This window comes from Manacus candei, unplaced genomic scaffold, assembly GCF_025592945.1.
Source record: "Manacus candei isolate 608988 ecotype Guabito, Panama unplaced genomic scaffold, ASM2559294v1 h1tg000007l, whole genome shotgun sequence".
Taxonomy (NCBI): domain Eukaryota; kingdom Metazoa; phylum Chordata; class Aves; order Passeriformes; family Pipridae; genus Manacus; species Manacus candei.
Window position 1 is genome coordinate 9,132,775 of NW_026138055.1, and position 12,642 is coordinate 9,145,416.

General features: G+C 48.8%; 2 protein-coding genes across 7 annotated transcripts in view; one reads left to right on the forward strand and one right to left on the reverse strand.

Moving 5' to 3' along the window:
• Positions 1-1,348: 1,348 nt before the first annotated feature.
• The window catches only part of LOC127460947 (uncharacterized), a 54,940-nt gene continuing 43,646 nt past the window's right edge, over positions 1,349-12,642 (reverse strand). Inside the window, exons 2-3 of one of the 5 annotated variants that reach the window (XM_051768100.1) lie at positions 3,679-3,788; positions 1,349-3,548 (exon numbers count right to left, since the gene is read on the reverse strand). In XM_051768100.1, coding sequence (XP_051624060.1) covers positions 1,448-2,365 — 918 coding nt within the window. In that variant the 5' untranslated portion in view covers positions 2,366-3,548; positions 3,679-3,788 and the 3' untranslated portion in view covers positions 1,349-1,447. Of the gene's footprint in view, positions 3,554-3,633; positions 4,080-12,642 lie in introns of those variants that run through there. The other 4 variants (XM_051768094.1, XM_051768111.1, XM_051768088.1 and 1 more) reach the window with 4 other exon arrangements.
• The window catches only part of NCOA1 (nuclear receptor coactivator 1), a 72,902-nt gene continuing 70,963 nt past the window's right edge, over positions 10,704-12,642 (forward strand). For both annotated transcript variants that reach the window (XM_051767981.1, XM_051767989.1), the window contains exon 1: positions 10,704-10,880. The gene's annotated coding sequence lies outside the window, so the exon portion shown is untranslated. The remainder of the gene's footprint in view (positions 10,881-12,642) is intronic.

Genomic DNA, 12,642 nt, shown 5'->3' on the forward strand with positions numbered 1-12,642 from the left:
TATAATATATAATATTATATATAATATTATAATTGTATATACAATATAATATATAATTATATAATATATAATATTATAGTTGTATATAATATGCAATATATGATTATATAATATATAATATTATAATTGTAAATAATATACTAATATACAATTATTATGTTATTACACTGTATTATTGTATTATATTATTATATTATATTATCAGACTTACATATTATATTACTATATTATTCTACATATTTCATATCAGAAAAAATACATTAATATATATTCATTATAATATATTATCTACTGATTATGTATAAAATACAATACCAAAATATACTATTATACACAGTTATTATATGATGTTATTACAGTATATTTTGATAGTATATTAGTATATCATATTATTATATTACATATTATATCACTATATTATTCTACATAATTTATATTATAATAAAATATTATAATAGTATATATTTATTATTATATATTGTACATATTGACTATATAAAAATATAATTTTATAGTATAATATATAGTAGTATTGTATTATGTTATTACATTATATTATATTTTATTATGTATTATAATACTATATTCTACATATCTTATATGAGAATAAAATATAATAATGTATAATATTATATATATAGATTATATATAAAATATAATACTATAATATATAGTAGTATTTTATTATGTTATTACATTATATTATTATATTATTATATTTTATTATATATTATAATACTATATTCTACATGTTTTATATGAGAATAAAATATAATAATATATATTATATATTATATATATAGATTATATATAAAATATAATACTATAATATAATATATAGTAGTATTTTATTGTCATTACATTATATTATTATATTTTATATATTATAATACTATATTCTAACATATTTTATATGGGAATGAAATATAATAGTGTATATTATTATATATTATATATATTGATTACATATAAAATATAATACTATAATATAATATGTAGCATTATTATATTTTGTTACATTATTATATTTTCTTATATATTAGATTTTATTATATTATATATATTATATTACTATTTTATTCTACATATTTTATACCAGAATAGAATGATGTTATTTATTTAATTTTAATTATAATATATAATATATAATATATAATATATAATATATAATATATAATATATAATATATAATATATATTATATATTTTATATATATATATAATATATATTATATATATTTATTAGGTATTGTATAATATTCTAATATTCTGATATTCCAATATATCAGAATCCAGTGTTATGATTTTGGAATAGCAGGAGGATTAATCCAAGAGAATTATCGGGTTAATGTTATGAAATAAATACCATTTTCGAGCTTTTTTTGGACCAAATTGAGCACTTAAAACTCGGACAAGAGAGTTCAGGAGAGGCAGGATTGGTCTCAGGATTAATGGGATCCTGGAATTCCGTGTGGGGAGGAAAGGGCAGGGATAAAACCCGGGAAAAACGGGATGAATGTCTGGGTGGGGAGGAGGAATTTCTGCCCTCCGGATGCGCTCCTGGAATACAGGGAATGGCGGAGGCAGCTGGGAAAGGGGCTCATCCCGGGGAAAAGAGGGATCAGGAGGGAGCTTTTCCCACTCCAGAATTCCCTGAAAAGAGGGAGGAGCCTGGGGGGGTCCCCAATTCCCAGGGAACGAGGGACAGGAGGAGAGGGAACGGCCCCCAACTGGGCCAGGGGAGGGGCAGGTGGGATACTGGGAACAATTCCCACATGGAAAGGGCTGTCAGGCCCTGGAATGAACTTCCCAGGGCAGGGCTGGAGTTGCCATTCCCGGAGGGATTTCAGATCCCTGTGGATGTGGCCCTTGGGGACACGGATCCGGGGTGGCCTTGGCAGTGCTGGGGGTGGTTGGACTCCGTGATCCCAGAGGGATTTTCCAACCTGACCCATCCCTAAGGATTCTGTGCCATCCTGGCACTGTCCCAGCTCTCCACAATTCCCTGGAAGGAAGTTTTGGGAGGTCCCCAATTCCCAGGGAACGAGGGACAGGCGGAGAGGGAACGGCCTCCAGCTGGGCCAGGGGAGGTTTAGTTGGATACTGGGAACAATTCCCACATGGAAAGGGCTGTCAGGCACTGGAAGTGCTGGATTCCTCATTCCTGGAGGGATTTCCAATCCCTGTGGATGTGGCCCTTGGGGACCCGGATCCGTGCTGGCCTTGGCAGTGCTGGGAATGGTTGGATTCCCTGATCTCGGAGTTTCTTTTCCAACCTTTAGCGACTCTAAACACGCGGGAATTTTCCTCCACCATTCCCACAATCCGTAGTTTGCAGGACGGATCCCGCCTCGTGTCCCAAACATTCCGGATGATGCCGAGCGCGGCTCGTTGTGCCGGGAATGCCGGGTGGGCTCTGGAAGAGCAGGAATCCCGGGGATGTTGTAATTCCCAAGCCTGGATGCTCCGGAACTGCATCCCTGGGGATGCTCCCGGATCCACCCACCCCGCGCTGCACCGCTTCCGGAGCTTTTCCATCCCTGTTTTCAGCACATTCCCGGCGCCTTTCCCTCATTTCGGGCTCTCTCCGGCCTCGTCGGAGGATGAGCTTCTCCTTCCTTCCTTCCTTCTGGAATGGGAATCTCGTGTTTCCCAGGAGTTTGGTGTTTGTTGGGGGGAGGCTCCCGTGGTTTTCCAAGCTCCCGGAAGAAGTTTCTTCTCTTGGGGGTTTTTTCCAGGATTCCCGGATGAGTGGAAAGGAACCTTTTGCCACTTCCAGGAGAGCGACTCCGTTAAATCCCGACAAAAATGCCGGGATTGAGCCCGAACCACGGGAATACCGGGAGCAGAAAATCCCCTCCTTCCAAACAGGGAAAAAGCCTTTTTCCCCGGAACTTTTCCAGCTTTTCCAGGGCGTGTTTGTTGTTGGGAATTCTATCCCCGAGGAGGGAGGAATGTTTTGGGAAGCGTGCGGAGCCACGGCGTTGTTTTCCTCAGGGATCACGCGCGGTCCGCACCTCATTCCCAAAAAATCCAGGGGACCTCGTTTATGGCACTCTGGGGTGTCTCCGTTCCTTATTCCTCATGGATCGAGCTGGGAATCTCTTGGGAAGAGCGTGCCACTGGGAATAACCCCCTGAACACGGCGTTCCAGAGGGATTTGCTCATCCCAGGAGCCAAGAAAACGGGGTGAGATGAGGGAAGGATGGGAAGAGGGATATGTTCCTTCCGACTGCTTCATCTCAGCCCCTTCCCTTCCCTTCCCTTCCCTTCCCTTCCTTTCTCTTCCCTTCCCTTCCCTTCCCTTCCCTTCCCTTCCCTTCCCTTCCCTTCCCTTCCCTTCCCTTCCCTTCCCTTCCCTTCCCTTCCCTTCCCTTCCCTTCCCTTCCCTTCCCTTCCCTTCCCTTCCCTTCCCTTCCCTTCCCTTCCCTTCCCTTCCCTTCCCTTCCCTTCCCTTCTCTTCCCTTCCCTTCCCTTCCCTTCCCTTCCCTTCCCAAACCTTCCCAAACCTTCCCAAACCTTCCCAAACCTTCCCAAACCTTCCCAAACCTTCCCTTCCCTTCCCAAACCTTCCCAAACCTTCCCAAACCTTCCCAAACCTTCCCTTCCCAAACCTTCCCTTCCCTTCCCAAACCTTCCCTTCCCAAACCTTCCCTTCCCAAACCTTCCCTTCCCAAACCTTCCCAAACCTTCCCTTCCCAAACCTTCCCTTCCCAAACCTTCCCAAACCTTCCCTTCCCTTCCCAAACCTTCCCTTCCCAAACCTTCTCTTCCCTTCCCAAACCTTCCCTTCCCTCTTCCGGAAACCGGGAGACTCAGAATCCGGGAATTTTTTTTGGGTTGCCGGGAGAGGCTCGGGCTGTCCCAAAGTTCCTTCCTTTCTCCCACCAACTTCTCTCCCAAAAATATCCAGAACTCTGGGAACTCCACCCTCGCTCTCCAAACCCCCTTTTCCCAGCCGCCATTTGGAATTAATTCCCTGGTTTTTTTGGTGCCAAAGGATTGTTTGGAGAGCCGCTGGTTTCAATTGTCTCCACCATTGTTTCCCACCAGCCATTCCTTTTGGGAATGCTGTTCTAATTTCCCCCCCCCCCCCCCCCCCGGAAAAAGGGCAGGGTTGGCATCAGATCCCAGCGCCGCGGATCCTCCCGGAGCTCATTCCCGGCTCGTCTTCCCGACAAAGTTCTGGAGTGGGTGCAGGGAGAGGGGCGGGAAGTGGACTTTACCCCCCCACCCCGTTCCTTGGGATCCTTCCGGAGTCGCCTCCGGGGACAAAACTGGGAGCGAAGGCTTCATTCCTAAAAAAAAAACCCCCAAAAAATCTGTTTTTAAAGGAAAAAAAATCCGCTTTTTAGAGGGGGAAAAATCGGCTCCAAAATTCCTCAAGGCTGTTTTTGGTTTAACTTTTTTTTTTTTTTAATTATTATTTTATTTTAAGGTTTTGCTTCCTCAACGTTGGGGATTTCTCTTTTAATGCTTTGTTTTCTTAGCATTGAGGGGTTTTTTTAAGGCTTCGTTTTCTCAGTATTGGAATTTTTTAGTGCTTTATTTTCTCAAAATATTTTTTTTAATGCTTTATTTTCTTAACTTTTTTTTTTAATGCTTTATTTTCTCAATATTGGGGGGTTTTTTATGCCTTATTTTCTCAATATTGAGGGTTTTTTGAAGGCTTTATTTTCTCAATATTGGGGGGTTTTAATGGTTTATTTTCTCAAATTTTTTTTAATGCTTTGTTTTCTCACTATTGGGATTTTTTTAATGCTTTATTTTCTCAATATTTTTTTTTTTTAGTGCTTTATTTTCTCACTATTGGGTTTTTTTTTTAATGTTTTATTTTTCCCATTACTGGAGTAGTTTTTTAAGCTTTAATTTCTCAATATTGGGTTTTTTTTAATGTTTTATTTTCTTAATATTGGGTTTTTTTAATGCTTTATTTTCTCAGTATTGGGGTTTTTTTTTATACTTTAATTTCTTGATATTGTTTTTTCTTAATGCTTTATTTTCTCAAGGCTGGTTTTTTAAAATGCCTTATTTTCTCAATATTGAGATTTTTTAGTGCCTTATTTTCTCAATATTGAGATTTTTTTAATGCTTGATTTTCTCAATATTGTTTTTTTTTAAAATTCTTTATTTTCTCAATATTCTTTTTTTTTTCCCTCAACATTGGTTTTTATTTCCTGGTTTATTTTCTCAATATTGTGGGTTTTTTAATACTTTATTTTCTCAGTATCGGGGTGTTTTTAATCCTTTATTTTCTCAATATTGGGGTGTTTTTAATCCTTTATTTTCTCAATATTGGTTTTTTTAAATCCTTTATTTTCTCAATATTGGGGTTTTTTTAATACTTTATTTTCTCAATATTGGGGTTTTTTTAATACTTTATTTTCTCAATATTGGGATTTTTTAATGCTTTATTTTCTCAATATTGGGGTTTTTTTAATACTTTATTTTCTCAGTATCGGGGTTTTTTTTCCTGCTTTATTCTCCTGGATTTCTCTTTTCCCACCTAAATTCCCAAAGATTTCCCTCCATGACGTTGAGAATTCCATGTATAAGGAAAACTGTGGCAACTCCGGGGGAAAGGACATCCCGAAAAATTCGGGATACACGCGGAAAATCCTCATTTCCGCCTTCCCCCCCTTTGCTCCCGTGGGATCTCCCCATGGACACTCCCAGGGGGCGGCGATCCTGCTTTTCCCGGGCCGAAATTCCCGGCGGTTCCGGCTTCATCCGGCTTTTGAGTGGATTCTCCCGAGGGTGGTTTTCCCGGGGAATCGTTTCCAGCCCTCCCTGCCTTCCCCTCCTACCCATTCCCAAAAAAACTCCCATCCTGGCGCTGGATTTGTCGCGGGAACGGGGCCTTGCCGGAGGGATGGGGTGGGAAGGTTTGGGAAGGTTTGGGAAGGTTTGGGAAGGGAAGGTTTGGGAAGGGAAGGTTTGGGAAGGGAAGGTTTGGGAAGGTTTGGGAAGGTTTGGGAAGGGAAGGTTTGGGAAGGGGGAAAAAAAAAACGGGATGAGGGAGGTTTGTGGGATTTGATTTGCCTGCTTGGCCGAGCGGGAGAAGCCGCTTTCGGGAATCTCCAAGGGAAAGGGGAATTTCCGGCGTCCACTGGGGATTTTTGGGGTCGTGGAATCCTGGAATGGTTTGGGTTGGAAAGGACCTTAAATCCCATTCCATTCCAACCCCGGCACTTCCCGCTATCCCAGGGGGCTCCAGCCCGGCCTTGGACACTCCCAGGGATCCAGGGGCAGCCACAGCTTCTCTGGGAATTCCAGCCCAGCCCCTCCCCACCCTCCCAGCCAGGAATTCCTTCCCAATCTCCCCCCCAAATCTCCCCTTTCCCACTGGGATCCATTCCCTGGGGCCTGGCATTCCAGGCCCTGATCCCCAGTCCCTCTCCAGCTCTCCTGGAGCTCCTTCAGGCTCTGGAATGTGCTCCAAACTGTCCCTGGAGCTCTGTGTTTTCCTTTAATCCCTTGGAACTGCATCCTACAGGAATTGTCTCCTGGGAAACAGAATCCCAGCCTGGAACCATCCCAGCCAGAGCATCCTCCAGCTCCATGGGATCCCAGACTGGTTTGGGTGGGAAGGGACCTCAAACCTCATCCCATTCCAACCCCGACACCTCCCGCTATCCCAGGGAATCCAACCTGGCCTTGGACACTCCCAGGGATCCAGGGGCAGCCACAGCTTCTCTGAGAATTCCAGCCCAGCCCCTCCCCACCCTCCCGACCCAGAATTCCTTCTCCGTATCCCATCTAACCCTACTCTGCAGCTCCCGTTTTTAGGGAAAGGACCGTTAGGACTGGAAATCTCTGGCTTCAGGAATGCCAGATCCGCAGGTTCGGATAAATGATGTCATTCCTGGCTCCCTGCCAGAACTTTTGGAATCCTCCTGTTTCTGAAAAATATCATTTTTATGTAGTAATCCCTGGATTTGCATCGAAGTCAGGGGGCAGGGAGAGATGGGAGATTGGGAAGGGATTCCTGGCTGGGAGGGTGGGAGGGGCTGGGCTGGAATTCCCAGAGAAACTGTGGCTGCCCCTGGATCCCTGGGAGTGTCCAAGGCCGGGTTGGATTCCCTGGGATAGCGGGAGTTGTCCCTGAACATGGAATGGGATGAGCTCGTCTATCCCTTCCCACCCAACCCATTCCATGGTTGTGTTTCCTTCTCGAAGGCGCTGAGGTGGAGAAATCCCATCAATTAACGAATGAATTAATTAAAAGGCACTTTGTCCGTGCGACTTCCCGGGAAGCTGCTGTAATTTCAGGGAATTGTTCCGTGGTTGACGTTCCGGCTCCGCCGTGTCCCGACAACCTGGTGGAGCTTTCCCTGAGCGAGCGGGAATTCCGGGAAAAGGAGCCGTTCAGCGCCGGCTCTTTCTGCGTCACATCCACGGGTTCCCTGGGACAAACCGCCCGGAACTCGGGTGTTTTCATCCCAGTATCCCAGATTTTCCAGCTGGGATCGTTCCCCGGCTCCGTTCCCGGCGGCGGCAGGGCCGGAACGGGGGATCTGGAGGGAGGGTGGGGCTGGATGGAACTGGGATGGGGCCGATCCAGAGGCTGATCCAGAGGTGTTCCCATCCCTGCCCCTCCTCAGCGGCAGCTCTGGGGGGCATCCGACTCCTTCCATGTCCCGTGGATCCCATGGAAATCCAACGGGAACAGGAGCTTGGAATTTTTGGCGCGGGAGGTCGAGGGCAGCCTGGCTTTGGCCGACGTTATCCCGGTGATCCCGAGCCACGTTCCTGCCAGCGGGATGGCTTGGAAAGCGACTTTCCAAGCCTCTCTCCGAGGGTCTCCCTTCCCCTTTCCTGCCTTTTCCATCCCCAGATTCCGTAAAAATCTCTCTGAATGGATTCTGAGTATCCTTTATTATGGCATGGTTTGGGTGGGAAAGGATTTTAAGGCTCATCCCATTCCATGTTCAGGGACACCTCCCGCTATCCCAGGGAATCCAACCCGACCTTGGACACTCCCAGGGATCCAGGGGCAGCCACAGCTTCTCTGGGAATTCCAGCCCAGCCCCTCCCCACCCTCCCAACATTCCGAATCCCTTCCCAGTCCCCAGCTCAGAGTGTTTTTTTTCCCCCCGGGAGCGATTCCGAGCAGAAAAACTCGGAATTTGGGCAACCCCACAGATCCTTCTTCTCTTCCTGGGGATTATCCCTGCGGACACCAACCCCCGACTTTTCTTTCCCAACCCCTGGAAAAATCCGTTGGGTCCAGGGGGGGAATCCGGGAGAACGAGAAAACAACTTCCCAGGAGCCTTTAATTCCCCTCCAAAAAAAAAAGAAATCCACGTTTTTTTATGTTTTACACGAATCTAATTCCCGGATGATTCCCATAAACCCTTCAAATATGGGATTGAGCTTTTAGGTCCGGCTTGATCCGGGATGTTCCTGCTTGGGAAAATGGTGGGAAAGGTGGGAAAGGTGGGAAAAAACCCCCCTCCAGCATCCGCTGAAACTCTTCTGAACGGCTTTGGAAAAATCGGTTCCTCCTTCCCGTGCCATCCGTGGAAACTCTCCCGGAGGTAACCATGGAAATGGGATATTTAAAGCTCGGCTCCGAAGGGGCTTTTTTTAAACCCCGGCTCCCAGTGCTTCGCTTCCCAATATTTAGGGAGTTCGGGATCAAAACCGCCGGGGAAAAAAAAACGAGCTCCCGAGCGCTGGGGTTGGGTGGGATTCCAGGGGGATTTGGGATTCCAGGGATTTGGGATTCCAGGGATTTTTGGAGGGCAGGTCTTGCCGTCGAGGAAAGGCTGTTCCGGATCCGGGTGTGATTTGGGAATGCTGAGCCTGTGGGGGAGGGGGTGATCCCGCCGCATTCCAAGAGCCCGGAAAACCCGGCGTGGCTTGGAAGTCTCGTCTGTTAAAATCTGGGAATGCTGGGATTCCCGGGAAGCGTCAAACCCGGCCTGGCTTAAACTCTGGTTCCGCCTTAAACCGCTGGGATTTATGGGATTTCTAGGATTCGTTTTTCCTAAAAAACCCCCCATTTCCTCCGGCTGCAGGGGCAGGAGCCAACCCCTGGATTCTCCAGCTCTTGGGAATTCTGGCTCCTCTTTTCCCAGCCCTGGGAGACTCTTCCGGAGTCACTTGGGCGGGAGACGCCGGAGCTTTCCGAGGTCTCAGATCCCACGGATCTCCTGGGAAGGTTTCTCCATCCCTAATTCCCATCCTCCCCCTGCAGAGTGCAGAGTGGGGGGGGGAGGTTTTCCCAGATTCCCAAATTTCCCTTCTCCCTTCTGCTGGATTCTTGTGTTTTCCGTCTCCTTGAGGTGTTTTCCCGCTGGAATCAGGGATAATTCTGGGAGGGCAGGGATGCGTTTCCTTCCTCGGGATGGGAACGGGAGAACACAGTTGGAAAATCCCGTTGATTAGCTCGGGACGGGGTTGGAATCGGGAGGCGGAGCCGATGGATTCGGGGGCCTTTTGGGATAATGTTCCACCTGGGATAGCGGGACGTGCCGGGGTTGGAGCGGGATGAGCTCCGAGGTCGCTCCCAACCAAACCATCCATCCCGTGATTCCCAGAGGAAACGGAGGAGTGGGTGGGATTTTTCTGCTGGATCTGCAACTTTCCCTCCCCTCTGGATGCGCTTCCGTGCGGCGGATTGCAGCTGGAGCGCTCCAGCCGGAACAATCCGGGAGTGAATTTTAATGGGATGCTTTTTAGCTGAGATCCGTGTTTTCCTCCCTGCTCCCCTTTCTGAGTTACCTGAACGGAGCGGGATCGGGATGAGGAGGATTCCTGGGCTCCCTGGGGGGAATTTCTGGGATGAGTTCGGGACTCCTGGAGAGCTCCGGGGGCTCCTTCTCCTCCCGAATATCCCGGTTCTCCCTGTGGTGATCCCGCTGCTCTGGGACACGAGTATGGGACACAGGGAATGACTTTTTACTGACGGGGAGAGATGGGAGATTGGGAAGGGATTCCTGGCTGGGAGGGTGGGGAGGGGCTGGGCTGGAATTCCCAGAGAAGCTGTGGCTGCCCCTGGATCCCTGGGAGTGTCCCAGGCCGGGTTGGATTCCCTGGGATAGCGGGAGGTGTCCGGGTTGGAACGGGATGAGCTTTAAATCCCTTCCCACCCAAACCATTCTAGGATAGAAGACACTCGGGATCCATTCAGAGGGATTTTTCTGGAATGTGGGGATGGAAAAGGCAGGAAAGGGGAAGGGAGACCCTGCCCTGAGTGCCGAGATTCCCAGGGAACCCCCTTGTTCCCGGAACTCCTTCCCAGGGAGGAGCTGGGCTGGGGATGGATCCAATGGCAGGCTCTGGCTCCAGGCTGGGAGAGCTGGGAATGGCCAGGCTGGAGAAGGGAAGGATCCCGGGAGAGCTTGGAGCACATTCCAGAGGCTGAAGGGGCTCCAGGAGAGCTGGAGAGGGACTGGGGATGAGGGCCTGGAATGCCAGGCCCCAGGGAATGGATCCCAGTGGGAAAGGGGTGGGAGATTGGGATGGAATTCCTGACTGGGAGGGGCTGGTCTGGAATTCCCAGAGAAGCTGTGGCTTCCCCTGGATCCCTGGGAGTGTCCAAGGCCGGGTTGGATTCCCTTGGAGCAACCTGGGATAGCGGGAGGTGTCGGGGTTGGAACGGGACGAGCTTCCAATTCCCTTCCCACCCAAACCATCCCAGGATTCCATGGATAACACCCCAGGGAGGCGGATGACGCCCGGATCCAACAATCCCTTCTCCTCTCCGGGTCTCCGCGGTCGGAGCCGGCCCCGTCTCCGCAGTGTCCATGTGAAGATCCCACGGAAGGGCCGATGCTTCCCGAGGCTTTAGGAATTCCCTCTCCTTTGCTTATTCCATGAACTGAAGAGTCCGGTCTTTCCCATGACCCATCTCTCCCCTCGGGAAAACACAGGTAAGGCCCCCGGAAAACCTTGGAATGCGGCTCCATCGGGAACCTCCTCGGGCGGGATTAATCCCTGAGAGCCAAATCCCTCGGGTTTCTCCACCCTTGGGATCGTTTTCCAGCCGTCCCGGGGTTGGTTCGGAGCAATGGGAGTCATTTGTAAAGCTTGGGAAGTGGAATTATCATCCACAGGCGTTTTCCAGTAGGGAAGCGCGGGATGCCAGGGATTCGTGCCGGGGAACGGCATTCCCGGCGTTCCGGCGTTCCCGGCGTTCCTCGGGCCGGGAGCAGGGAATTTTTAAGGAGTCTCCAAGCTGGAGAAATGGAGTTTATGCCGAGGGCGGCTCGTGGAGCGGGGAATTGTGTCCTCGGAATTCCCGGAGCCGAGGGCGGAACGGCGGGAACGCTCTGGGGGGTTTTCCCGCCGAGATCTCAAGGATAAAGTCGTGGGAAAAACGTTGGGATGATGGAATTATCGCACACCTTTGGAAAGGGGGCAAAACAATCCGTAAAGTAGCAGCCGGATGCCGCAGCTCCCGTGGGATTCGCTCCCTCCATCCGGGAATTCTCGGTGCAGGAGAGGGGAGGGTCTGTATCCCTTGGAATTCCCATGGAAAAGCAGCCCCTGAGGAAAACTCGCACCTCCAGCTGCTTCTGTGGGATTCCTGTTGGTGGCATCCCGAATTTTCTGTTGGTTGTATCCCAAATTCCCTGTTGATTGTGTCCCAAATTCCCCGTCGGTGGTGTTGGAAAGAGCTTTGATGTCGGAGCTGGATGGAAAAATGGGATATTTCCTTCTGGAAACGGATTCCCTCTGGATCGAGGGTGGCTTTGCTCCTGTTCTCCACCATCCATCCCATCATTCCTGGTGGGATGGCTGATCCCAGGAAGATCCCGGGATTGGGTCGGGATCGGGATCGGGAGGTTTGGCCGCGTGGTTTCCGTCCTGGAATTGCTGCTTCCCGGGAACACTGGGATGGGTTTGGGGGGCTGGGAATGTCGGTGTCCCCGTTCCGGACGGATTGGTTTGGTGGATAACGGTGTGTCCGAGACCTGGAGCCATCCCTGTTTTCCCTGATCCCTCTGGATACCCCGCGCTTCCCTGCGGATTTGGGATAACGCTCCCCCCGCCTTGGGGACGAACCCTGGTGGAATTCAGGGATTGATCCTAAAACCTGGGAATAATTCAACGTCCGTGCGGCTCTTTGACATTCCAGGTGTTTTCTGGGAGTCTCCCAGCTGGGGGGGGAGCTGGGAAGCCCCAACTTTTCCCGGGAAAAACACAGCCGGGCTTGGGATTTTCCCCTTTTTCCCTCGGCTCCTCGTTTTGTGGGAAGCGGTGAATCCCTGTCCCGCATATCCAGGAAATCTTTGGCTCCCGGGACTTCGAACAAACTGGATTTTTTCCCTTTGATCTGCCCCGATCCAACACCCTCCAGGGGTTGGTGGTGGGTTCTCCCTGCTTCCCACTTCCTGTTTTCCAGGTAGGGATGATCCCTGCCCATCCCGGGAACTCTCAGCCTGAGGGGGATTGGGCCGGATTTTCCAGCCCAGCCCCTCCCCACCCTCCCAGCCAGGAATTCCTTCCCAATCTCCCATCTCTCCCTGCCCTCTGGCAGTGGGAAGCCATTCCCTGTGTCCTGTCCCTCCAGGCCCAAAGCTCCTCCTAGGGATATTCCCTCCAGCTCCATTCCCTGTTTGGGAAGGCGCCACTTTCCCGGGATCATCCCCTGGTGTGGTTTCCACCCCCTTTATTAACACCCTAATTAGC